General features: G+C 40.6%; 2 protein-coding genes across 10 annotated transcripts in view; one reads left to right on the top strand and one right to left on the bottom strand.

The window, feature by feature from the left end:
- The window catches only part of Pcolce2 (procollagen C-endopeptidase enhancer 2), a 48,395-nt gene extending 40,443 nt beyond the window's left edge, over positions 1–7,952 (top strand). Inside the window, exons 7-9 of the mRNA XM_020161515.2 lie at positions 3,768–3,851; positions 5,766–5,933; positions 7,413–7,952. Coding sequence (XP_020017104.2) covers positions 3,768–3,851; positions 5,766–5,933; positions 7,413–7,543 — 383 coding nt within the window. The 3' untranslated portion in view covers positions 7,544–7,952. The remainder of the gene's footprint in view (positions 1–3,767; positions 3,852–5,765; positions 5,934–7,412) is intronic.
- A 5,739-nt stretch (positions 7,953–13,691) lies between these two features.
- Positions 13,692–25,199, bottom strand: part of Trpc1 (transient receptor potential cation channel subfamily C member 1) — a 50,579-nt gene continuing 39,071 nt past the window's right edge. For 8 of the 9 annotated variants that reach the window (XM_074060081.1, XM_074060077.1, XM_074060080.1 and 5 more), the window contains 4 exons: positions 21,241–21,416; positions 18,952–19,153; positions 18,534–18,728; positions 15,909–17,659 (listed from right to left, as the gene is read on the bottom strand). In XM_074060081.1, coding sequence (XP_073916182.1) covers positions 17,432–17,659; positions 18,534–18,728; positions 18,952–19,153; positions 21,241–21,416 — 801 coding nt within the window. In that variant the 3' untranslated portion in view covers positions 15,909–17,431. Of the gene's footprint in view, positions 15,486–15,908; positions 17,660–18,533; positions 18,729–18,951; positions 19,154–21,240; positions 21,417–25,199 lie in introns of those variants that run through there. The other variant, XM_074060078.1, reaches the window with a different exon arrangement.

Raw genomic sequence — 25,199 nt, 5'->3', positions numbered from 1 at the left:
TGGGTTTTTTTTTTTTTTTTTTTTTGGCTTCTCAGCAAAATGTCATATACAGTATATAAATTTTTTTTTCAAATTGGAGTAAATGAAACAAAAATATTTGACATATCCTAGAAGCTGGCTGGGAAACTCTGGTCTGAGTCAGGAGCTAAGATTTGACAGGCAGGAGTGGTGAGCTAGGCTGCAATGAGCCCCACTTAAGGTGTCAAGGTGTCTTCATCCCCTGGATGGGTGGGTGTCCTGAACCCAGGAAGGCACTACTGCAAGCACTGACGACCCCACAGGCACACCATCTTGTGGCCGGAATGTGTGCTGCCTCATGTTACCCTCTTCTCCAGCTCATTCTTCCCAGGGGGCCTGGTGTTCTTCTTCCTAGTGAGTTGCCTGGCCACACCCATGGTGCTAAAGGTTTTATCTCCAGTCTGAACTTTCTCTGAAATTGGAAACGTGAATTTGTAATGATCTCTTAAACATTTTGTGACTGCCAGACCTTTAAATGAAAGCTTACCAAACTCAACTTGCTTTTATCACATTCTTTTTTGCCTTAAACCTGCTTTTCCTCCTGTTTTCCAAAGTGTTATTCTTCAACATGGGTAATCACATTTGTAGGGTCACCTCTGCCTTCCTCTGTCTTACATCCCTACTGCATAGCTCCCCACCACACACAGAGCAAGCCAAGTTGTGTTATCCAACATGGCACCACTGCTGAGCACTTGAAATGCCTCTTCTGATATAGGGACTCAACCTTTAGCTTTAATTAATCTAAATTTTAAAGCCCCATGTGGCTAGGAACTACCACATTGGACAGCCCAGAACCCCCAACTCCTTCCCATGGTATACAAGACCCTTCACTCTTTGTTCCACTCCCCCTACCTGCCCCCCCAAGTATAGTCTCTCTCTATGGCTTCGTCTTCAGGCCTTGCTACCCCTCTCCATATCCTAAGAGTGGAGGAAGCTGTGGATGGGTTCGAGCAAAGTTGAAGATTACATTTGTTTGCTAGGAAGATCACTCTGGCCCCTGTGGGGGTGACTGGATTGTCAGGATCAAGAGGCTGAGTGGGCCCTTTGGTTGTCCTGGTGAACGGTGCTGTGACACAGACACAGACATAGGGCAGAGATGCGTGAGAGACAGTGATGGACCTTCGTGGCTAACTGGACAAGGGGGGCAGGGAGGTGCCAAGAACGCATCCCCGTCCTAGGTCTCAGGCTTGCACGACCTGGGAGAGTGTTAGTGTTGGCTACAGCAGAGAAGTGGACTTGGGGGGAGATTTACAAACTAAGCTGTAGCCATTTTGGGTTTTAGGAGTCAGGGAAATATTCTAGAGATGAGTCATGTCATCAGACCACAGAGGGTAAAGAGATTTCATTTAAGTCACCAACACCTAGATAGTTGAAACCATAATCAGGGGTGAAATTATTACCTAGCGAGAGGCTGCAAAAGGAGAGGGCCGAGATGAAACATCTAGAAACTCCAGATTTCTACCTGTGGATGCTGATGGGAAGTGGCAGCTGAGAAGAGTACCATGGAGGCGTGGGAGCAGACTGAGAAGGAAGGTTCTGAACGGTGGCTGGCAGCAGCCACTTGCAAACCTCCTCTCCCAGAGGAGGAAGAGAAGCAGAGGCTCAGTTAACAATGACTCAAGGTTTGGGGGATCTCGCGGACATTTTCTGCTGTGACTTCTGGGCTAGGAGAGTGAGGAAGAACTTGAACAACAGCTGTGGAAACCAGCGATGAGCCTGTCACTTTGCTGAAGTCCAGCTGTGTACTCAGCTGTCCTAGCGCAGGCACGGGAAAAAGGGATCTTCCTGCAGGATTCCATGGGGTTGGAGGACAGAGGGGGTGGGACAATAAGGGACTGTCAAAAAAATGACTGAAAGAATGGAGCGTGGAAGCGAAGTGGCAGAGCTAAGCCAGTGAGGGCAGGCTGGGGCTGATGGGTTGGGAAAATGAGAGCAGTCAGTCCACTGAGTCTCCAAAGAAAGGGGGAAAGTAGTTGCGAGATTGAATGCATAAGCTTGGGAGGGGAGGCCGTCCTGGGGGCTCGGATGTCTGAATGAGAGACTGGCAGTGAGGGCTTTAGCAAGGGCATGTGAGCTGGGACTGAGCACCCAAGGTGGAGCAGAGGGAAAGTTCCTGCTGAGGAGGCAGCAGGGGACTGAGGGGCTATTCAGGGGCAGGGTGGACCCTCCGAGAAGGTCACAGAAACGAAACACGGAGAGGAAGACTGAGAACCTGGGCCACGTTTGCTAGTGCAGGGTGATGGATGACAATAAGATGAGGTGGATGGGGTACACAGCCCATGCCTTAGAGGCCAAAGGAGGAGTGGTGAGGGACACCCACCCAACTCCCAGGTGACATCCTGAGGCTGAGCAGGAGCAGGGTGCTCAGCCCATGGGGAAATGACGGCCTCTTTCACGGGTAACACTACTGCTCTGTGACTCAGTTAACTAGGGAAGTTTAGTGCCCAAGTGAAATCCCCAACTTCTGGACAGATGACCTAGCTCATGCCTGTTAAAATTTTCTGAATTCTTCCTTTCTAAAAATACATCTATTTTAACATGAACTTATATATATAATCTTAATATTATAATATACTTCAGATCCTTTTTGGAGTCAAGTAGGGGTACAAATTAAGAGTAAATCAGTAAGCTGGACGCCAGTGGCTCACACCTGTAATCCTAGCTTCTTGGTAGGGTGAGATCAGAAGGATTGTGGTTCAAGGCCAGTCCAGGCAAAGCATCCAAGAGATCTCACCTCGACCAACAGCTGGGCACAGTGGGGCATGCCTGTCATCCAGCTATGAGGAAGACTGAAATTGGAAGGATCATGGTTCCAGGCCAGCTCAGGGAAAAAAGGTCATGGGACCCCATCTCCACAGAGAAAAGCTGGGCGCGGGGCATGTGCCAGTCATCCCAGTGACAGCAGGAAACCTAAAATAGGAGGACCACAATCCCAGTGGGCCTGGGCAAAAAGCAAGACCCTATCTCCAAAATAACCAGAGCAAAAAGGGCTAGCAGAGTGGCTGTACCACGAAGCCGAGTTCAAACCCCATTATGGCCAAAAAAAAAAAAGAGTAGCGTATATAAAAAAAAAAATAGGCCAGGTATTACCATGGCACCTACAGGGCAAAATTGCCTCCAGTTGAGAACCACAGTGTTTGCTTATTTAGTTTTACTTTTAAATGTCTACTTCTCAGTCCTTAAGATCCTTATAGCATGGCCAGGCTCAAAATAAATAATTAGTGCATGCTTCCATCTGATTACAGATGTAACACTTCATACGTGAGCAGCATTTCCAGGCCCTGTGCTATGCACATTCAGGCAACTGCAAATTTTAAATGCGTCAAGAAAGCACCTTCCATCCTCAGGGGACACTGTAAGACTCTTGTAAAATAAAGATTTAGCCTTAGCCTGTATTTCATGAGTTCAGTTTTGTCGTACTGGGTTTTCCTTAAGCAGGGCACACACAGAATGTATCTATTTTTGGTTCTGGTGTTAGGTTTAGATAAAGGAAAAAGAGAAGAGAGCTAAATTTGGATTATCTTTGATCTGAGGTTTAAAATTCAGTAGAGGGTATTGAGTGGCCCTGAGGAAATGAGAGTAGCTGGTAGCATGAATTTCTTTTGCATAGTTTATAATTATTTCATTGCAATGATAGATTGGTGGCTCAGGAAATAATTGGTAATTTTAAGTGCATACATTCAGATGTAAACACCAATTCTGCTTGAATTCATTTCCCTGAGTCTCATGTTTTTCTTCTTTGAATTAAGGATTAAAACCCACTGTGGCCCTGTGTCAACAAAAGTGTAGCCGGACGGGGACTCTGGAGAGCAATTATTGTTCAAGCGATTTCGGTAAGAAAGAAAAGCCAGGCTTTTCTCTCTAATGAGAAACTTGAGACTGCATGCTTAATCCCAAAGGAATTCCCACAAATTTAGTGGTGAAGGGTCAGTAACTGTGCATTTACCCAAGAAAACATTTTCCTACACACTAGGCTCTGTCAACATCTGCTGTTCCCACTGTTAGTGATTTTTTTTCACTTTAGTTTAACAATTTGATGCTTGGTACATGGTCCTGTGCTGTGTGCACTCTGGCTGACTGCTCCTGAGCACACCTGTACACGTCTTCCTCACATACTTCGCGTGTGTGATTATTTTTTCACACATCTATAATTCAACTTAAGTTCCTTAAAAACAGCCAATTTTACATGCAGAAGAAATTCAAGTTTTTCCTCTGCAGTCTTTCAAAAGTACTAAATTAAAACTCGGAGCTCGGAACTCCATTTGGGAACTCTTAAAACTTGAACCTGAGGAGTTGGGACGTCAGGACACAGAATTTCTAAGAGCTTTTTTTCAATTAAAAAATTGCTCCATCTGTGAAAAACTACTTAGCCAAATTTAATTGTGTTATTTTAAAAAGCAGCTTAAAAGAAACACATTTAAGAAGTCCTATCAGGAAAAGGAAGTTGTTAGTGCATGAACAGGTTATCCAAAACGATGGCCTCCCCAGAGAGGCCTGGCTGATGTTCAGTGCCATAAAGACTGCTGTATCATAGGGAAGGTGTGAGAGTCTGGGGTCCTAAACCTGAGTGCAGTTTGCACACAGAAGTTCAACCAACTGGCATAAAAATGCAAGCAAATAGGGCCAGATGTCATTGCTACCACATCCAAGGTAGTCTTCTGTAGGAGGTAGCTCAGGAAATTACCTTCCCTGTGCCAGGGAGCCACCTGATCCCACCTGGCTGCAGACTGACATTGGAGTGACACCCCATCACCAGGAATCAAAGGAAGGCACAGGAGAATTCAGATTTTAGGAGCTTGGCACACTACACTAGCGGTGAGAGTCGCTTTGACCTGAAGGGGCAAGTTCAAAACTCGATTTGTCCCATTGATTGTGGTTCACTTACATTACACTGAGCACAATGACCAAATACTGTCACTAGTGGCCCATGGCTTCTCCCTTGGGCAGTTTTTAGTTGTCACAATAATAACTTCAGAGTACTAGTGGTTTTTTGTCTGGGCAGGAACATGGCTGATAAAGTCTTTCCAGGGCTGGTGGAGGGGCTCAAGTGGTAGAGTGCCTGCCTAGCAATCATAAGGCCCTGAGTCCAAACCCTAATACTGCCAAAAAAAGAGTCATCGCAGATCTGGTCGCTCACATCTGTAATCCCAGTTACTCAATAGGTAGAGATCAGAAGGATCTTGATTTGAGGCCAGCCCAGGCAAAAAGTTAGTAAGACCCCATCTCAATCAATAGCAGGGCATGCTGGCATGTGCCTGTGGTCCCAGCTACACAGGAGGCACAGGATCAGTCTGAGGCTGGCCCTGGGCAAAAATGTGACACCCCACCTGAAAAATAACTGAAGCAAAAAAGGACTGGGGGAGGGGAGGGAGGAGTGGCTTCAGCAGTAAAGTGCCTGCCTAGCAAGTGCAAGGCTCCAAGTTCAAACTCTGTACCACCACCACCAAAAAAATGTCACTCAGTGCATGCCCTGAGACCATTTTAAAGAGATCCCATCTCAGCAACAGACTGTGATTCAGCAGCTGTTAAGGTTTCTCTCCTAGTTATCAACATCTGACAATCAGGGTGACATTATAGCTACATGACCCTTTTTTAAAGAAAATGAATTCTGGTGACAGATGTAGAGTCAAATTTGAGAGCTCAAGGAAGGCCTTTTCTTTAACATGAAAATGTTTTGTTTCTGAAATGGAAGAATATAAAATTCTTTTCAGCTCTGCTGGCATTTTCAAAAATGTTTTCTCCTGCAGTGTTAACTGGTACTGTGATCACAGCTGCCCCTCGGGGCGGGAGTTTGCATGCCACAGTCTCCATCATCAGCGTCTATAAAGAGGGAACACTGGCAATTCAGCAGGCGGGCAAGAACATGAGTGCCAAGGTCATTGTGGTCTGCAAGCAGTGCCCGCCCCTCAGAAGAGGTAAGGGGGAGAGTCTTCTAGGAGCTCGGAGAGAGAATGAGAGTTAGCTGTGAGCCTTTCCAGGCAGAGGCTGGTGAGAAGAAGTAAAATCAGAGCTAAAATGCATTGCCCACACCTGCGAGAGCAGGCAGGCAGAACTGAACGCCATTCCTGCCTCTATGAGATGCAGTGGAAATGACCAATGAGTCGCAGAAGCGTGGGGAGCGGAGTCAACAGGGAGTAGACACTGAGAGAGCAGCTCAGAGGGAAGAGGTTTGAGATGATCGTGTGTTGGAGGATCCAGGCAGGAAATGCACACTGAACCTCAGAAGAGGGAGTTCCATCTGGGCTGGGAGGAAAGCTTTGGGAATGACTGCAGAGACAAACCATTACATGGACGATGGGAACAAGTGTGAGAGAAATTACAGAACAAGGAAAAAGACTCCCGAGCCAGAGGCATATGACTTAAAAAAAGTTCTTTAACTTATAAAACTAATGTATGTTGAAAAAGTTAAATAGAGGGTATAAAATAAAAAGTGAAACCTTTTTCCCCAGAGGAACCATTAAAAGTTACTTGGAGAAGTAACTTTAGTAAGCACTTAGAGAGGATTTTGTCTCTGTTAAGCACGGGCACACACACTTGGATGAATGGAATCATATTACCTGTCTGCTACTGCAACCTTTTCCCTACAAAAGACATATGGCCCCAGTCTAGACCTACCTTGCCAGATACACCAGTGTATAAAAATAATATAACAAATATAAAATACAAGTACCTTTTTTCTTTTGGAAGTACTGGGGTTTGAACTCAGTACTGGCAGGCAGGTACTCTACCACTTGAGCCACACACAGCCCTAGTTGGTTTTTGGATAGGATCTGGTGTTTCTGTCCAGCCAGCCTGGACCATGATCCTCTTACTTATGCTTCCTACACAGCTGAAATTACAGGCATATAGGCTTATTGGTTGAGATGGGGGTCTCACTAACTTTTTGCTTGGGTTGGCCTCGAACCAACCCCAGTAGCTGGGATTACAGTCTGAGCCACTGGTTCTGGCCTTAGTATCTATTTTTTGCAAGGTGATCCATGAGTGTAAGAAGCATATGAACTGCATGCATCCTCAAAAAACTTACACAGCTGATAAGAGATGCTGATAAAAGCCTCGGAAGATCCACAGAAGTGAGTGGATCATTAGTTGCCAAATGCCAGAGAAATCCAGATGCATTGTGGGAGGCCCATCATGAAGCCCTGGGGACATGGGGGGCGGCGCAAGGCATCACTCACAGCAGGCACTGGGTAGCACCACAGGCGGCTGGATCTGCAGTGACAGAGTCTAACTCCTCCTTATGGGTTTCTTGAGTTAGCACAGCTGGAATACGATACTAGCCAAGTTTAACCTTTAGCTTAAGCCAGATTTTATCCAGATGGGTAAGTGTATACTTGATATCATTTATAGAAAAGTTAACACAGAAAGAGGCAGATTTACTTGTTCTTTTTCCTTAGGTCTAAATTACATTATCATGGGCCAAGTGGGTGAAGATGGGCGAGGCAAAATCATGCCCACCAGCTTTGTCATGCTGTTCAAGACCAACAGTCAGAAGGTTCTGAACGCCTTACAAGACAAGCAATGTTAACACCAATTGTCTGTGCAAACCGAGATCCCCTAAGAAGGAAAGAGGTCAAGGTCATTGGACTTACCATCCAACATTCCCAAAGACTGGACTGATGTTCTCCTCACACCATGGAGGCGAGAGCCCTCCTGGTGTCACTAAACTGAGAGAAGCAGGTATCTGAAAACCTGCTGGTTTAGTGCAGTGATCGAAGCTGACGGCATCAACGCTGGCAGCTGGGACGTGGTTTATTTAAAGGTCTGTAAAAGGATATTGTAGAATTGAGTTGTGTGAAGACATAAAAGAGAGATTTTATAAGTGCAATATTTATAGCGATATTTGTTTTACCTTCAAGCATTTACTTTGAGGTGTTACATTCTTCTCTTGCATTTTTAAATCAATGCTTAATAAAATATTTTTAAATGATTACAAAGCAGCCATTACACTGTTCTTATAGAAAGTGGGACACTGTAAAATATATTCCTCCTTTTTTATCTTGACAGTATTGGGGTTTGAGCTCAGGGCCTCTTGCTTGCTAGGCAGGTGCTCTACCATGAGCCACACCCCCTAGCCTTTTTCACAGTAGTTATTTTACAGAAGGGGTCTTGCGTTTTTGCCTGTGCTGGCTTCCTCTGCTTCCCTGATAGCTGAGATTACAGGCATACACCACCATCCCCTTGTTCAAAGCTTGTCCTCTGAGATACAATCTTGCTAACTTTTTGCTGGGGCTGGTCTGGAAGTACAAGCCTCCTACCTCTGGGTCGCAAGCCACAAGGATTACAGGCATGATAATTTGAATATTATTTTCACGTAAGGCTGTCTTTATAGCTCTTTATACTTTGTTAAAAGAGTTATCAGTCTAGGAATTTCAGGGGCAAGATGAATCCAATAATGTCAGTAAGCTATAACGCATCGATCCAAACTCCTCCATTCTGTTACTGACAGAAGCTGAGGTGTATTCAGCAACTTGCCCAGTGTGCACTTCCCCTAAGAGACATAACTACTATCTAAGAGCATTAACTCCAAACTCAGGCCCTGCCCGCCCTCCCTGTCCCGGCAGAAATCCCTCTTGCGCAGACTTGAAACATGCAGTACTAAATACTAACACCTAGGCTAGTAGTCGGTAGCCTGGGTAATAACTGGTCACTTCACAGAGCATGAAAGTAGAAGCTGATGTTCCTTTCCACTCATACCCAGTCAGCCGGCCCAGGCTGGGTGAGTGAAGATGCACCTGCCATTGCTTTGAAAGAATCTACTTTCACTCAGGAGTGGAAGGATGTGAAAGGACTCCCTCTTTCACATGATGCTTGTGACTGCCAGCCTTCCCAGGGGTTGCTGGCCACAATTTCAAACCTTGCCCATTATGGCACCATGAGGCAAAACCCAGCAAACTTCAAAGCATTAGTATCACACAGAAACCTTTCTCCAACAGTGGTGAACAATCAGACATTAATACCAAAAAGTAATTTTTTTAAAAAAGTTAACATGAAAAGTCTTTTATAGGAAAATGAGAAATATGCTTTTAAATAGCTCGATTTTTAGAGACCATAGTGGAAAATAGAAAATACTACAAACTGAGCAGTAGTACAAGTATGGAATGCATGGAACCACTTTTAAATTTACAACCTCATGGATGAATTCGAGTAACTCAGGAAGCTGTAAAAGAAACAGAACAAGCCTTCGAGAGGCAGGGGGATCTGCACAGAACAGAAGTTGAGTGAGACAGAAGTCATAAATAGTAGAGAACTCACAAAGCTGGAAGTTGTTTCTTAAAATGACTAATATAGGGCTGAGGGCTGGGCTCAAGTGCTAGAGTACCTGCCCAAGAACCCGAGTTCAAACTTCAGTAAATAATAAATCAATAAATCTTTAAAAATAAAAAGACTAATATAAGTGAGAAAACTCTGACAAGGCTAAACAAAAACACAGTAAAAAGATAAGGAAACCAATCTAGGAATGTGAAGGTAACATTGCTACAGATTTTGCAGACTATGAAGAGGGAAGAAGAGCTGGGTGCAGTGGTTCATCCCTGTAGTCCCTCCCCACTACTCTGAAGGCTGAGGCAGGGAGATCACTTGAGCCCAGGAATCTGAGGCAGCCTGGGCAGTACAGGGAGCCCCCATCTGCATCTCTGGCATTATCACAGTGAAATCCCCTGTATTATTAATGTATGGTAATAAAATTAGTGAACAAAAAAAAGGTAATTAGATGAACTGGAAAACAAATCCCTAGGATGGGGGCAGTGTTTATCACACAGATCTAAGTAGAAACACAAAGCCTAAATAGTCTGATAACCATTGAAGAAATTCAATCAATAGTTGAAAATCTTTCTTCAAATAAACACTAGCTCAGTTTTTGGGGGAAGGGGACAGATGGGACTGGGGATTGAACTCAGGACATAGCAAGCATTTAAAGTGGCAAGAATTGCCAATCTAACACAAACTACAGAGTATGAATAACAATAATAAAGAACAAAGGGCAATTCTGTATGAGATTAATATAACCTTATTCCAAAAGGTCAGCCAACAATAGGAGCTAGGAAAGCCTCCAGTCTGATTTCACCTAGGAACATAGGTTTAAAAACTTTAAATGAAAATTTACCAAATGAAGTTCACCGAACACAAGAGGTCCTGATGGAGCTGGGTTTCTCCAGGAACGCTTAGGTGATCTCATGATAAAAACCCCATGAGCATCCTGTATTGCCTTTCTAGATCTGCAGTGCTAACTAGGAGGTGATCGGTGCATTGGACATTCAGACCCCGAGAGAGCCACAGGCCTCTCTCGACCCCAGCCTCTGAAGCACAGTACAGGGACAAGAGCTTCCCAGTGGGACAGAGTCACCTTTCTCCTGTGGCAGTCTCTGCAGCCCTTGGGCAGAATCCCCACAGTCATTCATGAGCTGTTTTCTTTTTTTTTTTTTTTTCATTTTTCTTTTATTATTCATATGTGCATACAAGGCTTGGTTCATTTCTCCCCCCTGCCCCCACCCCCTCCCTTACCACCCACTCCACCCCCTCCCTCTCCCCCCCACCTCAATACCCAGCAGAAACTATTTTGCCCTTATTTCTAATTTTGTTGTAGAGAGAGTATAAGCAATAATAGGAAGGAACAAGGGTTTTTCTGGTTGAGATAAGGAGAGCTATACAGGGCATTGACTCACATTGATTTCCTGTGTGTGGGTGTTACCTTCTAGGTTAATTCTTTTTGATCTAACCTTTTCTCTAGTTCCTGGTCCCCTTTTCCTATTGGCCTCAGTTGCTTTAAGGTATCTGCTTTAGTTTCTCTGCGTTAAGGGCAACAAATGCTAGCTAGTTTTTTAGGTGTCTTACCTATCCTCACCCCTCCCTTGTGTGCTCTCGCTTTTATCATGTGCTCATAGTCTAATCCCATTGTTGTGTTTGCCCTTGATCTAATGTCCACATATGAGGGAGAACATACAATTTTTGGTCTTTTGGGCCAGGCTAACCTCACTCAGAATGATGTTCTCCAATTCCATCCATTTACCAGCGAATGATAACATTTCGTTCTTCTTCATGGCTGCATAAAATTCCATTGTGTATAGATACCACATTTTCTTAATCCACTCATCAGTGGTGGGGCATCTTGGCTGTTTCCATAACTTGGCTATTGTAAATAGTGCTGCAATAATCATGGGTGTGCAGGTGCCTCTGGAGTAACCTGTGTCACAGTCTTTTGGGTATATCCCCAAGAGTGGTATTGCTGGATCAAATGGTAGATCGATGTCCAGCTTTTTAAGTATGAGCTGTTTTCTTTGACCTCCTTAGGTGTTATCTCAGCGTTCATGTTGGGTGGGGGTGGATACCTCAGCTTAAAGGAGAAGCCAGTCTTTCTTCTGGCTCCATACAACCAACCTAAGCATTGCCTCCAGGCTTCTCAGGGCCCTCAGGCCTAGTTAGGAGTCATACACAGGAAAGCATAAAGCTCTGGCTCCCCCGGTTAGGCTCTCAGCTCAGCTATGGCTCCTCCCAATCCAGATGTCACCAACCACTTGGCACATTTTTTACCATAGGCAAGTTTGCCTAGCAACATAGTTGACATACCGTATTATCAGATTACTAGGTAACATAAACAAGTTAACAAAGGTCAAATTCCTCACAGAAAGAGGAACAGCTGCAAAATCCTATTTCCAGATTAAATGAGAAAACTCATTTGATCTTGATGCAGAAAAGGCAATCAATCTAATTTCACATTTACTTATGACAAAAAATAAACCCTGCACAAACTATGACTAGAAGGGAAGTCCTCAAATCCACAGGGAAACCTCTAGCAAGTCTCACACTTAATAGTGAAACACTGAAAACATTTAAGATTAGCGGGAAGACGAGAAAGTCTGAACTAATCATTTTTATTAAAAATTGCACTGGAGGGTTTAGACAGCCTAGTGAAGCAAGTAAATGAAATACACGACGTAAAGACCTCAAAGGAGGAAATAAGACTAGCAAAATGCAAAGATAATATGGTATCCAAATAGAAAACCTGCAGGTAAGTGACTAGAATTAACAGTGAAAGAAGAAAAGGAAGGGAGAGAGGGAGGGAAAGAGAGAGAGAGAGAGGGAAAGACGAAGAAATGAAGGGAGGGAGAGAGGAAGGAAGGAAGGAAGGGAGAGATGAGGGAGGGAGGGAGGAAGGAAGGAAGTGAGGAAGGGCTGGGCACTTAGCTCAGTGGTAAAGCACTTTTCTAGCATGTAGAAGGCCTGGGTTTGATCCCAGCACAAGAAAAAAAAAAGTTTCACACATTTGTCTCTTAGAAAAATATAGATAAGCCCAACCTAAGGACAAAGTATTAAATATTATTTTATTTTATAATTTTATAATAAATTTTATTTTATTTTAGAACTTTTAGGTACCTTACACACTTCCTTCTCCTTTTGTGGAGTATTGAGGTTTCAACTCAGGGCTGTGCTCACAGCCCTTTTCACTTTTTATTTTCCAAATAGGGTCACATGCTTTTTGCCTGGGGTTAACCTGGGACCAAGCCCCTTCTACCTATGCCTCCCACATAGCTGGAATTACAGGCACCTGCCACAATACCTGGATTGCTTGTTGAGATAGAGTCTTGGTAACTTTTTGCCTGGGATGGACTTGAACTACAATCCTTCTGATCTATGCCTCCCAGAGAGCTGGGATTATAGCAACGAACCACCATGCCCAGCTCTTACTTCCTCTTAAAAGCAAAGTGAACAAGAAGGTTTCAAAGGCTAAAATTTAATTAGACATACATTTGAAACATTATCTTTTGCTTGAAGAACATCCCTGTGGCATCCTGATAACCAGACTGGGTTAGACTTAAGTAGTGAGAGGAAGCTATTAAGTATAGAAACTGATTAAGAAAATTTAAAGTTAGAAGTAAGACTTTATGTATCAGATCCATCTCCCAAACCGAAACAATAGATATGACAGTAATATAATCAATTAAGTTAGACTTGGGGTCTCAGACTCAGTGTAGCATTAGGAGAAGGTTAGTTTTCTGGAAAAGGACAAAGGTGAGTTGGGTTCGTTTTAGATTCCTTATGGTATCCCTACAGTATTTCCAGATCTTTTACACCCAGCTCCATCCAGTTAAAACGTGGCCCAGAGCTAAATGTAAGCCGCCTCTTCATTTAAACACTCTCGTCCTCCCGGCCTGGTCTAACCCTGCTTTCCTCCTTGTGGTGACTCCCTCACTGTCTAGCCCTTCCCCTAATTCTCACTCATCTTGCAGGGCTCTGTGTGACCCTGCTCATAAAACAAAAGTCTTTAATAAACTAGCCTTTTACAGAAGCAGGGACTAGACATAAGTTCTGTTTGTTGACTAACATGAACCTACAAATTAATTTTTAGAAAAGCACAGCTTTCAAGTGTGTCTTACCTAACAGGCAATACATTGAGTTCAGGACCTCATGTCAGTGGTAATACAACCTTGGACAAATTACTGCAAATGCCAGCTCCTGCAGCTATGAACTTGGAAGCAGGTGATAGAAGAGGTCTTCCAGTGCAGTCTGAGAACTACAGCGCACAGCTCTAAGCATCTGTCTAGTCAAACACATGAATAATGGCTGAGTCTCAACCCGGCAAATCAGTGCCAGTCAACATTAACACAGTACTGAGGCCGAGGATACTAGAGAAGAACCCTCCTCCATTTAGTCTACCTTTACAGCTTTAAAAAGAAAGAAGAGGCAAACATTAAGACAAATGTTAATAAGAAACAGAGTGGCTGTTATTTTTACTGAAGTATGTAGTGGGGAAATGAGTTTTAGAGTTAATTCAATTTCTGAATGGCTCCTGCACTTTTCTTTGCAAAATTATTATTATTATTATTATTATTATTTGCAGCAGTGTAGATTGAACCCAGGGCCTGAGGCATACTTAGACTAGCAAAATAGGCCTTGAACTCAGGATCCTCCTATCTCTGCCTATCAAGTAGCTGGGATTACAGGTGTGTACCATAATGACTGCCTCTCAAAATCCTTTTAAAATAGGACCTGTTTTAATACCTTCTAATGAGAATAAATTTGCTCAACATTGAGGGATGAATTAAATAATCTTGAGAGAGAGATCCAGATTTCTGGTTGCAGGAAAGAAACCTGAGCTTACCTATGATTTATTGATTGGCTGGGATATTTCTTTTTTTAAGCACACACTGACCTCCTACACAAACCTGCTGCTTACCTCTTGCGTTGCTAGAATTCAATCTGCCATCAGCAATCATGTCCCTTAAAGATGTTTTCGTGGGGTTTGTTTGTTTGTTGGGGTTTTTTTTGTGGTAATGAGACTTGAACTTAGGGCATCTCGCTTGCTAGGCAGGTGCTGTACCACTTAAGTCACTCCACCAGCCCTGTTTTGTGTTGGGTTTTTTTTGGAGATAGGAGCTGGCTTCGAACCACAGCCCTCCTGATCTTTGTCTTCTGAGTAGCTAGGATTACAGGCATGAGCCACTGGTACCCAACAAAGATGCTTATTTTTAAAGTACATAAAAGTTTGCTTAATTGTTTGTGGTATATCTGAAGTGTTTATTTCAAAATGCAGGTAAGAAGAACAGGAAGGGAAAAAAAAACGCTGCAAAATTATCAAATGAAAGAGAAATACTGTAATGGGAAATTGTTGTAAATAAATCCTCCAGAAACACTGTTTGCAAATGAGGCACTGATGCCAGAACAAATTCACTTACAAATGAGAAAATGAAAGTAGGCATTATTCCTGATACTATTAATATTTTCTTGGAGAAATTCTGAATAATAAAGACCCAGCTGGCTTATTCCCCAAGGCTTGTAACCTCAGAGTATTTGGCATTTCACTGAAGTATTTTCTGAGGAAAACATTCATTTAAAATAGTTTAAGGAAAAGCAGTTTCTTTTATCAAGATGAGAAGAGGAATATGTCTTTATTAGTAATGAAATAAAGAAGGTTTCCAGGCCTATCAACTTTCAAGAAAGACCAACAATGATTAGTAATTGGTCATGTGTGTCTCTCCATCAATCAATAATTACAGCCTCTAGTTACCTTTAGGAAAAATGTAATCAAAGTGAAGTGAAATTTGAACACATTACTAAATGATCAAATGTAGCTAGGATTACAAGCATGAGCTACCGTGCCCAGCTTTGCTTTTTTCTATTGCGTTATTCTAGTGTGTTGTGGCATTATATTTTACATTTTTATATTTCATCAGGTTTCTTAACACCTAACTTCCATACATTGAAGTTCATGTTTAAGTGTAGTTAGTCTGATGGTCCGTGCAGTCAATGTTTCCTTCCAGCAGACCCTGTGAGCCAGTGATCTGATTTCAGTTCCCGTGGTTCCCTCTTTTCTCATACGTTACATAATGGGATCGTGTAGTGGGTGGCGGTTGTAACCAGCTTCCTTTACTTCCGTGAAGAGTCATCCATGCTACTGCATGTGTCAGTTGTTCATTCTTGTGGTGGCAGGCCCAATGATGTATCCCAGAATTCTCTTCTGCATTTGTCAGATCCTTACAAACAAATCACCACATACAAGTCTATAAATACCTTAGCAATTCTGATACACGTCCTCTGTGTGGATTTCCGCTGTATGGATGTACAATTTGTTTATCTACCCACTAGTTGATGACATTTAGCTATTTTCAGTTTATGACCATGAATAAAGCCTTTTTGGACATTTGTGTAAGTGTCTTTGGGCAGACATATTATTTCAAAGCAAGGAGGTCAGAGCTAACAGTTAACTGTGATTGCCACTAGAGGTACAAAGGGATGCAAAATGGGACTGACATTGACATTTTACATTTTAGCCTTTGTTGCATGAGTTTAAAAAACAGGTATGCTGAATTTTATTTTCTAAAAGGGTGAATTGTATGGTATTTGAATTACATCTCAATTTTTAAAAAGTGGATGATAATACAATACACAGACTCAGCTTATAATCTAATGTCGTTTTATTCACCTCTTTTCTTACAATATGTTATCATTCAAAATATACCTCATAAGTAACTCATGCATACAATAGGCACTCTGTAAGTATCTTAACTTAATAATTAGGTATTTTTCAGAATGACTAAAAATCCTGATGTAAAATCCCAATTGGGAAGTGCATAATTCCATTGTAGACAAAATATATAACTTTACAATAAACATTCTTATAAGAATTTGCCCAAAAGAGGGAACACTTAAAATTTAAAAATTAAAAGATGAAAAATAAAAGGCAAGATGAAACATACACTCGCGTATTTGGACAATGATCCCTGGACCAGTGGTGCTTAGACCAAGGGCTACCTACACCTGTGGCCTTAAGACCATCTGACATTCAGCTAAGAAATAATTACATACCTTCTTAGCTGGAAATCTGCAAGAAAATATAAGCAATAGCCTGCGAAAAAATTAGCTACATCCCTTATGTGAACATAAAAATATTTAAATATGTTTTGTATTCTCAAATTAAAAACACAATTTTTTTTTTATCTTAAGCAGATAGAATGACCTGTAAATAAGCATGTAGTCACTTTTTTAAAAGCTATGTTAAGTTCTGTGGAAAGCACTTTGGAACAAAAGCTCAAGAACCTTAATACAAAATAAGGCAATCCTTTCATTAAAGGGTCTGCCAATGCTGTACACATGATAAAGAAGTATCCTCTATTTCGTAACTATGAATTTCTCTCCAACTTGAAAAAATTATAGCACTACTATGATAAGGAAAAGTTAAAAGCAAGTAAATGGCTAGGGAAGTAACTATGGAAACTTATAAAGCAACAAATACTTTATGACTAAAAGACAAAAATGTCTACTGATTGTATTTTTTAAATTACATAATTCTATAAAAATTAAAATACATGGACTATATTACATTAACAAAAAAATGAAGAGAATTTAAATTGATAAAAGACATAAATAGATCCAAATATCCATTATGCTTTTTTCCTTGTTACTTAAGATTATAATAAAATAAAAAAGAAAAAATAGACTATTATTTTAGATAAAACTACTCCCAAACAATAAATACTGAACAAGGTCTGAACTCCTAAAACAGAGATTTTAGAGGCTGTGACTCCACATTTCAAGAGTATCTTATGTAGGAGTCAGCCATATTTGCTGATTTTCATTTTACAAAACATGTGGGCAATATGAACATTTATAACTGGCCCTCTTAAATATTACGAAAACCCATATGAAAGCACTGACTAATTAAGAAAACTAAGCAGCATGCTAACAAAAATCTATTTACTTAATCTGATTTGTTCCTACAAAAAGCCATTGACCGAAGTTTTTAAAAAACTAAATCTATATACATATTTTACATAACATACATTTATGCTATAAATATTTTAAAGAATGGCTTTTACATAATTATTTGTTTCAATATACCTTACTAATTTAATTGGAAGTTGTGCAAATAGTCCTTCAGATTTGTTATTGAAAATTATTTTCTACAAGACTTAGAAAATGGTTAATTTCTTGGATAGAACATAGCATACTTAGAAGTCCGGAAGCCAAGCAAGTCCCTTATCTCATTTCGGAACTTTGACAGGTCCTGGCGCAGCTCGTTCAGGTTCTCCACTGTGGCCTGGTCTGTACTTTGCATCTTCTGCCTCATGGATGTCAAGTAGCGGTGCACCAAGCAGCACATCACTTTCTGATAGTTCTCATCTCTCTTTTGTTTCAGGTTTCTCCATTCCTTCAAAACAACAATATGCAGAAACGTGTGTGTATAACACTTGTTTTAAACAAATGTAGCTTCTGTGTTTATTTCATTCACTCTCTGTTATGCTTATCTTGATTTTTAAAAAGTTATTCTTAGGAATTCTTAATTTATAGTAGGTATTGGCAAGCTGTGACCCACAGGCTAAACATGGCTCACCTTAACCTAAGCTTAACCTGAGCTAAGTATGGTTTTTCACACACAAACATTTGTCATCAATTTTATGACAGGCAAGTCTCTAATTTTGAGCCCTAATTAAAATTTATTTCTACCAAAAGAAATTCTATGCTTTTCAGTAGAAGATCTGTACTACAGTAGGCATTACTCAAATACTGTTTTATTTTGAATTTCACCAATTAGTTTTTTGGAATTTTTTTTCCTTTCTTGTCATATCACTGCTTACTTAATATCTTTGATTTTGTTTTGGTCTGCAAGTGTGACATATTTACTCTCTGGCCTTTTATAGGAAAACTTTGCCAATCTCAGGTACTGGATTACTGATGTACTGAATAACTCTCAAGGAGAACCAGAAAAACAAGCACCAACTCTAGCAGTAACTTTACAGTGAAGAACAGAGCTTCTGAATTATTTACCAAATTTTCAAACTATTAGGTAAGATTTCATATACTGGGGAAATGTGAAAACTAAAAAAACCTTAGAATTCTGTCTCTCACTGTAATATGTACCAAATCTTTACTTTATGTTACATACATGATATGTGTTAGGGATACAGCAATGGAAAAACAAATGAGTTATAGCCCTTAAGGAATCTGAATATTTGTGCTTAAAAGCACCTGCATTCAGAACTGCTAAAATTGCTATGGTGCAATTCAAACTTGTAGCTTCTTACCTTTAAACTGTTTTGCCGTTTGACCTTGCCTTTTGAGGTATGGGAGCAAATCCACTTACTGAGGCTACTAATCATATAGCAGATAGTCTTTGGGGAAGGAATGATGTTGAAAGGTGGGGGTAGTGTGCATTTGTCATCAAAGTAGCTAAGCCACAACTTTGCTCGAGCAAACTTCCATTCTTTGTCTTCATGATTCTGTAAGAGGCAAGTGCAGGGCAGCATAGAATACGAACATACTTGCATCCATATGCAGGAGGTGGTGAGGGAGATATCGTTCAAAACGATTTAAATGTTTTATCTACACACTTTGTACATAAAAATTGGTCCAAGATTTCCAAATATTATATACTTTAAAATCCATACTGAATTTTAAAATGATCTGACAAGAATATCAAGGTTTAAAAGAGTGAGCACTCACTGCTATCAGTTGAAAGCTTTTATGAAGCATCGCCACCAGCAGCTTGGTCAGTACAATCACGACCACGACGTTGTAGGTCCCAACAATCACAGCTCCCACGAAGGACTGCAGCTCTTCTCCATAGCTGAATCTGGTCACAAAGATTGCCACATGTGCCAAAGAGAAAATATACCAGAACAAAGCAAAGCAAGTGCCGATGAACCTGTAAAAACAATTACATTTCTGTTTAAAAGGAAATGAAAGAAATAATTAGCAAAATGAATAATTCTATCAAAATTATATAAATGAACATTAATAATCCTTGCATAAGGGGATTGGACTATGAGCACATGATAAAAGCGAGAGCACACAAGGGAGGGGTGAGGATAGGTAAGACACCTAAAAAACTAGCTAGCATTTGTTGCCCTTAATGCAGAGAAACTAAAGCAGATACCTTAAAGCAACTGAGGCCAATAGGAAAAGGGGACCAGGAACTAGAGAAAAGGTTAGATCAAAAAGAATTAACCTAGAAGGTAACACCCACGCACAGGAAATCAATGTGAGTCAATGCCCTGTATAGCTATCCTTATCTCAACCAGCAAAACCCCTTGTTCCTTCCTATTACTGCTTATACTCTCTCTACAACAAAATTAGAGATAAGGGCAAAATAGTTTCTGCTGGGTATTGAGGGGGGGGAGCGGGAGGGGGTGGAGTGGGTGGTAAGGGAGGGGGTGGGGGCAGGGGGGAGAAATGAACCAAGCCTTGTATGCACATATGAATAATAATTTAAAAAAAATAATCCTTGCATAATACTTTATACAAATAAATGAAGTTGGGGTTGGAGGCATGGCTCAAGTGTAGAGCACCTGCCTAGCAAGTGTGAAGCCCTGAGTTCAAACCCCAGTATCACCCAAAAAAAAAATTAATTAAATAAATAAGTAAAAATAAGTGAAGTTAATTCCCACAGCACTGATATGCCTTATTTCAGACAGGGAAACAGTCTCAAAGAAAACAAATTATTTCTAAGTGTTTACTACTTCACTTCATTACCACAGCAGCCTATGTGATATCTAGTTAGATTCTGACACTCCTCTGCTCAAAAACTTCAAACTGTTCCCGATCTTAATAGCTTAAAATTCTTCCAAGGGCCAGCAAGGACCTACGTGATCCCTACTACCCTTCCAACCCACTTCCTACAACCTTTCCTTCTGTTTTACCACATCCCAGCCACACTGGCTGCCTGGCTTTTCACTGAACATGCCAGTCATACCCCAACTCTGGCCATTTGTCTTTGCTGTTCCTTCCATCTGTGGAGGCAGTTTGTCCAGAAATCTTCTTCATGGCTTGTTCCTTCACCAGCTTCAGATCTGTACTGGACTGCCATCTCTTGTGGGGCACTCTGTCCCTTCTATCTAAAACCGTAGCCTCTCACACACACTTCTGAGCCCAGGCTCTGTCTTTTTAGCCCTCATCACTGTGCAACACAGTATGTATTTTATTTATCTTCCGCTGCACTAGAATGGAAGCTCCATTATGGTAGCTTTGTTCACTAATACTTTATTAATTCAGGACTGAGAACAGTGTCTGGCATAAAATATTTGTTAAATGAACACATACTCATTGAATCTTATTCTTCAAATAAGAGGACACACAAAGTAAAGAACTGTTGATGCATAAAAGGAACTCAACAAATGTGCAATTTCACACTATTATTTTATTTAAGAATGAGGGGAAGGGGTCTAGGGATACAGCTTAGGGACAAAGTACTTGTCTAGCATGCATGAGGCCCTAGGTTGGATCTCCAGCACTGGGAAAAAATGAATGAGGGGAAGTGTTTTGTCTACCTCCCAAATAGTTGTTCCATTCTGTATGATACATTAGAGGGCAAAAATACTCATTAAATTCTAGTAATTCTCAATTCTAATGACTTTTCAAGAAGTGTTAAAAGTGCAAGAGAGTTTTTGGCTATAACGATGACCAAGAGTTGTTACTGACATTTAATGCTTGGAAGGTAGAGATGATAAATGTCTTGACAAAGGAACTGCCCCCAGTGCTAAGAGTATACAAAGCGTCAGGACTTTCTCTGTGAAGACAGATTACAGTACAGAAGACAAACGTACCTGGTACCTACTTAAAATTCTGTATGTAAATGTGGCTGCTTATCATAAGTGAAAAATGAATATTCGTTCAAGTTTGCAAATGTTAGAAAGTAATTTTTAAGGAAAATTTTAAGTTTTATCTCTGTAGTTACTAATTCATAGAGAACATGATAGGGAGAAGTGTATCTACTAAGAATTTAAAGGCACTTACGAGTGGAAGGTGTCATTGCTTTGCTCTTCACAGAAGATGCCCACACAGTCCTTCTGCTCTTTTGGAGTATAGCCTTTATCATAGAGTTGTGTCAGTCCAATTGTGAAAGAAAACAAAACAAGAAGGAACATCCCAAGAAATTTTCCAAAGTCTTGTAACATCTGTCCCATTGAAATCTGTGGAATGTATCATATAGGAGTTTGTTAATACTACCAAAAATTTGATATTAATATTTAATATTAATACCTGCAATAAAAGGAAGACAAACATATGATCTATAAACCATCTCTTTTATTTCATCTAGTTGACATATTTCAGCACATTATATGCATATATGAAAATATCACAATGAAACCCCTTTGTATAATTAATATGTGCTAATGAAAAAATTTTTTTAAAAAACAAGAAGAGTGAAAATGAAGCCAGGCATGGTGGATCAATCTACCCCAGGAACTACAGGCCAGCCTGGATAATATAGTAAGATGCCATCAAAAAAAAATAAAGCAAACTACTAGGTTAGTATAACTTTTAAGAAGCACCAAATGCTTTCACATGGTGAAACAGTTTATTTTTATACTGCTTGTATGCCAGGCAACACTTGAAACTATTTGCAAGGAATAGAAATACTGAGGTATTACAAAGATCCTATCTTTTGATCTGCTAATACTATTTTTGAAGCCTTATTCTTAGGAAATAATTTAACAGAGGCAAAATGCCTCTGTATTCTCATTTAGAACAGTGAAACCAAGCTACATATCTGACAGAGGAAACCTTGATATCACAAGACTCATTAAATTATAAAAGGAAACAATAATAATGACAACTTTTAATCCATTCTCCTTCCAAGTCTTCTAGGATAAAGCCATAATTATCTAAAAGTTCTATTCACTGAAACTACCCATGCTCAAAATTCTCTTTTGCATGTGTAATCATATAAAATATCATAACTATACTTGCAAAAGAAAAATGTTAAACTTCTGCTATTGTTAAAGAAGTAGACTATTTTGTGAAAAAAAAATTATCATAAATTTTCAATATAAAATTACATTACAATATTTTGGCACTACGATGTAACACAAACCTATCATGTTATTAACATTACACCAGAAAACAGATGTTTTGTACAGTTTCTTGAAGGATATAGAAATCACCAGGATGACGAAATTGGAAGCCTTGAACTCCCCTTTCTCCCATGGCCATGCCAGTATAACAACAACATATGATTAATTTCCTTTGTAAGCAATGCAGACACTAAGTAAGAAGCTCCTGCATTCTGGTGAGTGCAAAACCAGCTACATCGAAACTGGGAGGAAAGGCAGAGACACTCTCACGCAAATTCCCACTCTAGTACAGTGTCAAAGATCAGGAGGGAACCTCCAGCTCCATCTTCCTTTGAGAAAGGAAGGAGTTAGAATGCACATTTAGGACACCAACTTCTCTGTCTTCTATCTCTGTCTCTGTCTCTGTCTCTGTCTCTGTCTCTGTCTCTCTCTCTCTCTCTCTCTCTCTCTTAGTACTGATGGAGCCCAGCATAGATTACTCCCCCAGGGCTACAAAGATCAAAGTGCGCCAGGGGTTGGTGGCTCACACCTATAATCCTAGCTACTCAGGAGGCAGAGATCAGGAGGATCATGGTTCGAAGCCAACCCTGGACAAATAGTTCCACAATACCCTATCTCGAAAAAAGCCTTCACAAAACAGGGCTGGTAGAATGGCTCAAAGTAAAGGCTCTGAGTTCAAGCTCCAATACCCGCCCCCTAAAAAAATCAAAGAGGTGGTTAGAACTAGTATGCAGGCAGTCACCACAGCATCTATCTCTGGCAGCGCACAAGGCAAGTATGTAATAAACCACAGGTTCCATCTTCTCCCCAAAGAGTGAGGAAGATGGATGTACATCTAATATTCCAACTTTTCTGGGTGGTCCCTACAGGACTGGCTTCTATTTCTTGTGTGTTGGAAAGTTGACAGGCCCTGGGATACACTAGACCTCTGGGGGCTACAGAGAGCAAAATGATGGTTTAAAATAGCCGGGCACTACACAGCTCTTGTCCCCCACTGAGCGCAGTAAGTAGGTGAAAAGCTCTAGCTCCTAGCCTCTCCAGGAGAAGGAAAAAAGAGTTGAACCACATACTCAAGAGTTTCAACTTCTCTGGGAAGTACCTGAGGGACTGGCTTCTATCTCACCGATCTTAAATATCTGGCAGGACCTGGCATGTTCTATATGCTTGGGGGCTGCAAAGAACAAAGATGGTGGTTTGGACCAGTATGAGAGATTGAGAGGCCCAAAAAGCTTATGCTCGATTGGCTGGTGAAGGTGTTTTCCTGTATAAGGCCAATCTAGGAAGACCAGAAGATGGTGAGGAAGTATTTCTTTTTTTTCTAATACATAGATAACAACACAAAGGAGGGAAAATGAAGAAGCAGAAATACAATCCAAACAAAGGAACAAGACAGAATTCCAAAACCAATCTTAATGAAACAGAGATACATGAAATATCTAACAGAATTCAAAATAACCATTATAAAGATGCTCAATGAGCTGAAGCAAGTAATGCATGAAAAGAAGAATTTAAAAAAATGGGAAAAAAAAGAAACAAACAGAAATTCAGAAGCTAAAGAATAACTGAACTAAAAAATTCAATACTGTTCAACAGCACTCTAAAGCAAGCAGAAGAACCAGGAAAGTCAAAAGTCATTTGAAATTACCTAGTCAAGAAAAGCAAAAAGTATAAAAAGAGTGAAGATAAGCTTATGGGATTTATAGATACCATAAAGCAAACCAATATAGTAGATCCTTGGTATCCATAGGTAGATAGTTCCAAGGAGACCATCATTGAGAAAAAACCATAAATGCTTAGGATGCAGGGTTCAGTACTGAATTGTGGATGCTCAATTAATTTTTCCCATAATGCCACCCAACTTCCACTAGAAACATGCCTCCTTACCAACAAATCTAACATTTTCACTTTATCACTTAAGCACACTAACTTTTACCTTCTTTTGAGGTACCATTTACTGTTTAGGAGGCATATTTTCACAAAATTAAGGGCAAGGAAACACTCAACAGATGACACAATGATTTAAACAGCACTGATGTTGACAACATATCCTTGACTGGCCATGTCATCAGTCTACATATAGCACCAAATGGTATGGTGAGCAAAGAGAGGAACTACGACAGACTCCAGGTGTGACCACTACCCCTCCCCCCAGCCCTGGTGGCTTCCAACATTACAGCACCTGGAAAGAAGATTCTCCAATTCTTTGTCTTTCTCTTTTTCTTTTTGCTGCTCTTTTAGTATTCTTTTAAACTTACCTTATTTTTAAAATTTTTATTTTATTTTAATTTTATTTTCTTACTTTTATCTAAGTTATTTGCTTTTTTTTTTTTTTTCGAGGTATAGGGGTTTAAACTCAGCACCTACACCTTGAGCCACTCCATCATCCCTTTTTTGGGATGGGTTTTTTTGAAATAGGTTCTTGCACACTATTTGCCTGGGCTGGCTTTGAACCTTGGTCCTCCTGATCTCTGCCTCCTGAGTAGCTAGGATTTATAGGTGTGAGCCACTGGCACCAGCACTTTTCTTTATTTTGTAGTTGAATTTTTAAATGTTACTCTATTCTCTTCCTCTTCTTTAACTTGCTTTGTTCTTTATTACTTGCTGTGTCCTTTATTACTTACCTTTATTAACCCATAGTTTATTTTAGATTTTTTTGCTCCTTTCCTTCTTGGGGATTCTGGTAGTATAGGAGTAGCCTTGAATTGGTTTTTGTTGTTTTCTTGGGTGGTGGTGTTGTTATGGCAGTTGTTTTCTCTTCTCTGAGTGGTATTGGGTATTGAGCCCTCGAAACAAGGCTGCTTACAAAGGAGAACCCCATATGAAACTGGAAAATATATTCATCCTACAGTTCCATTAATCAAATAAAAAACTCAATGGAAAGCATCACCAATAGATTAG

The sequence above is a fragment of the Castor canadensis genome, chromosome 17 (assembly GCF_047511655.1).
Source record: "Castor canadensis chromosome 17, mCasCan1.hap1v2, whole genome shotgun sequence".
NCBI lineage: Eukaryota > Metazoa > Chordata > Mammalia > Rodentia > Castoridae > Castor > Castor canadensis.
Note: the sequence above shows the minus strand (reverse complement) of the source record. Positions and strands in the feature narration are given on the sequence as shown.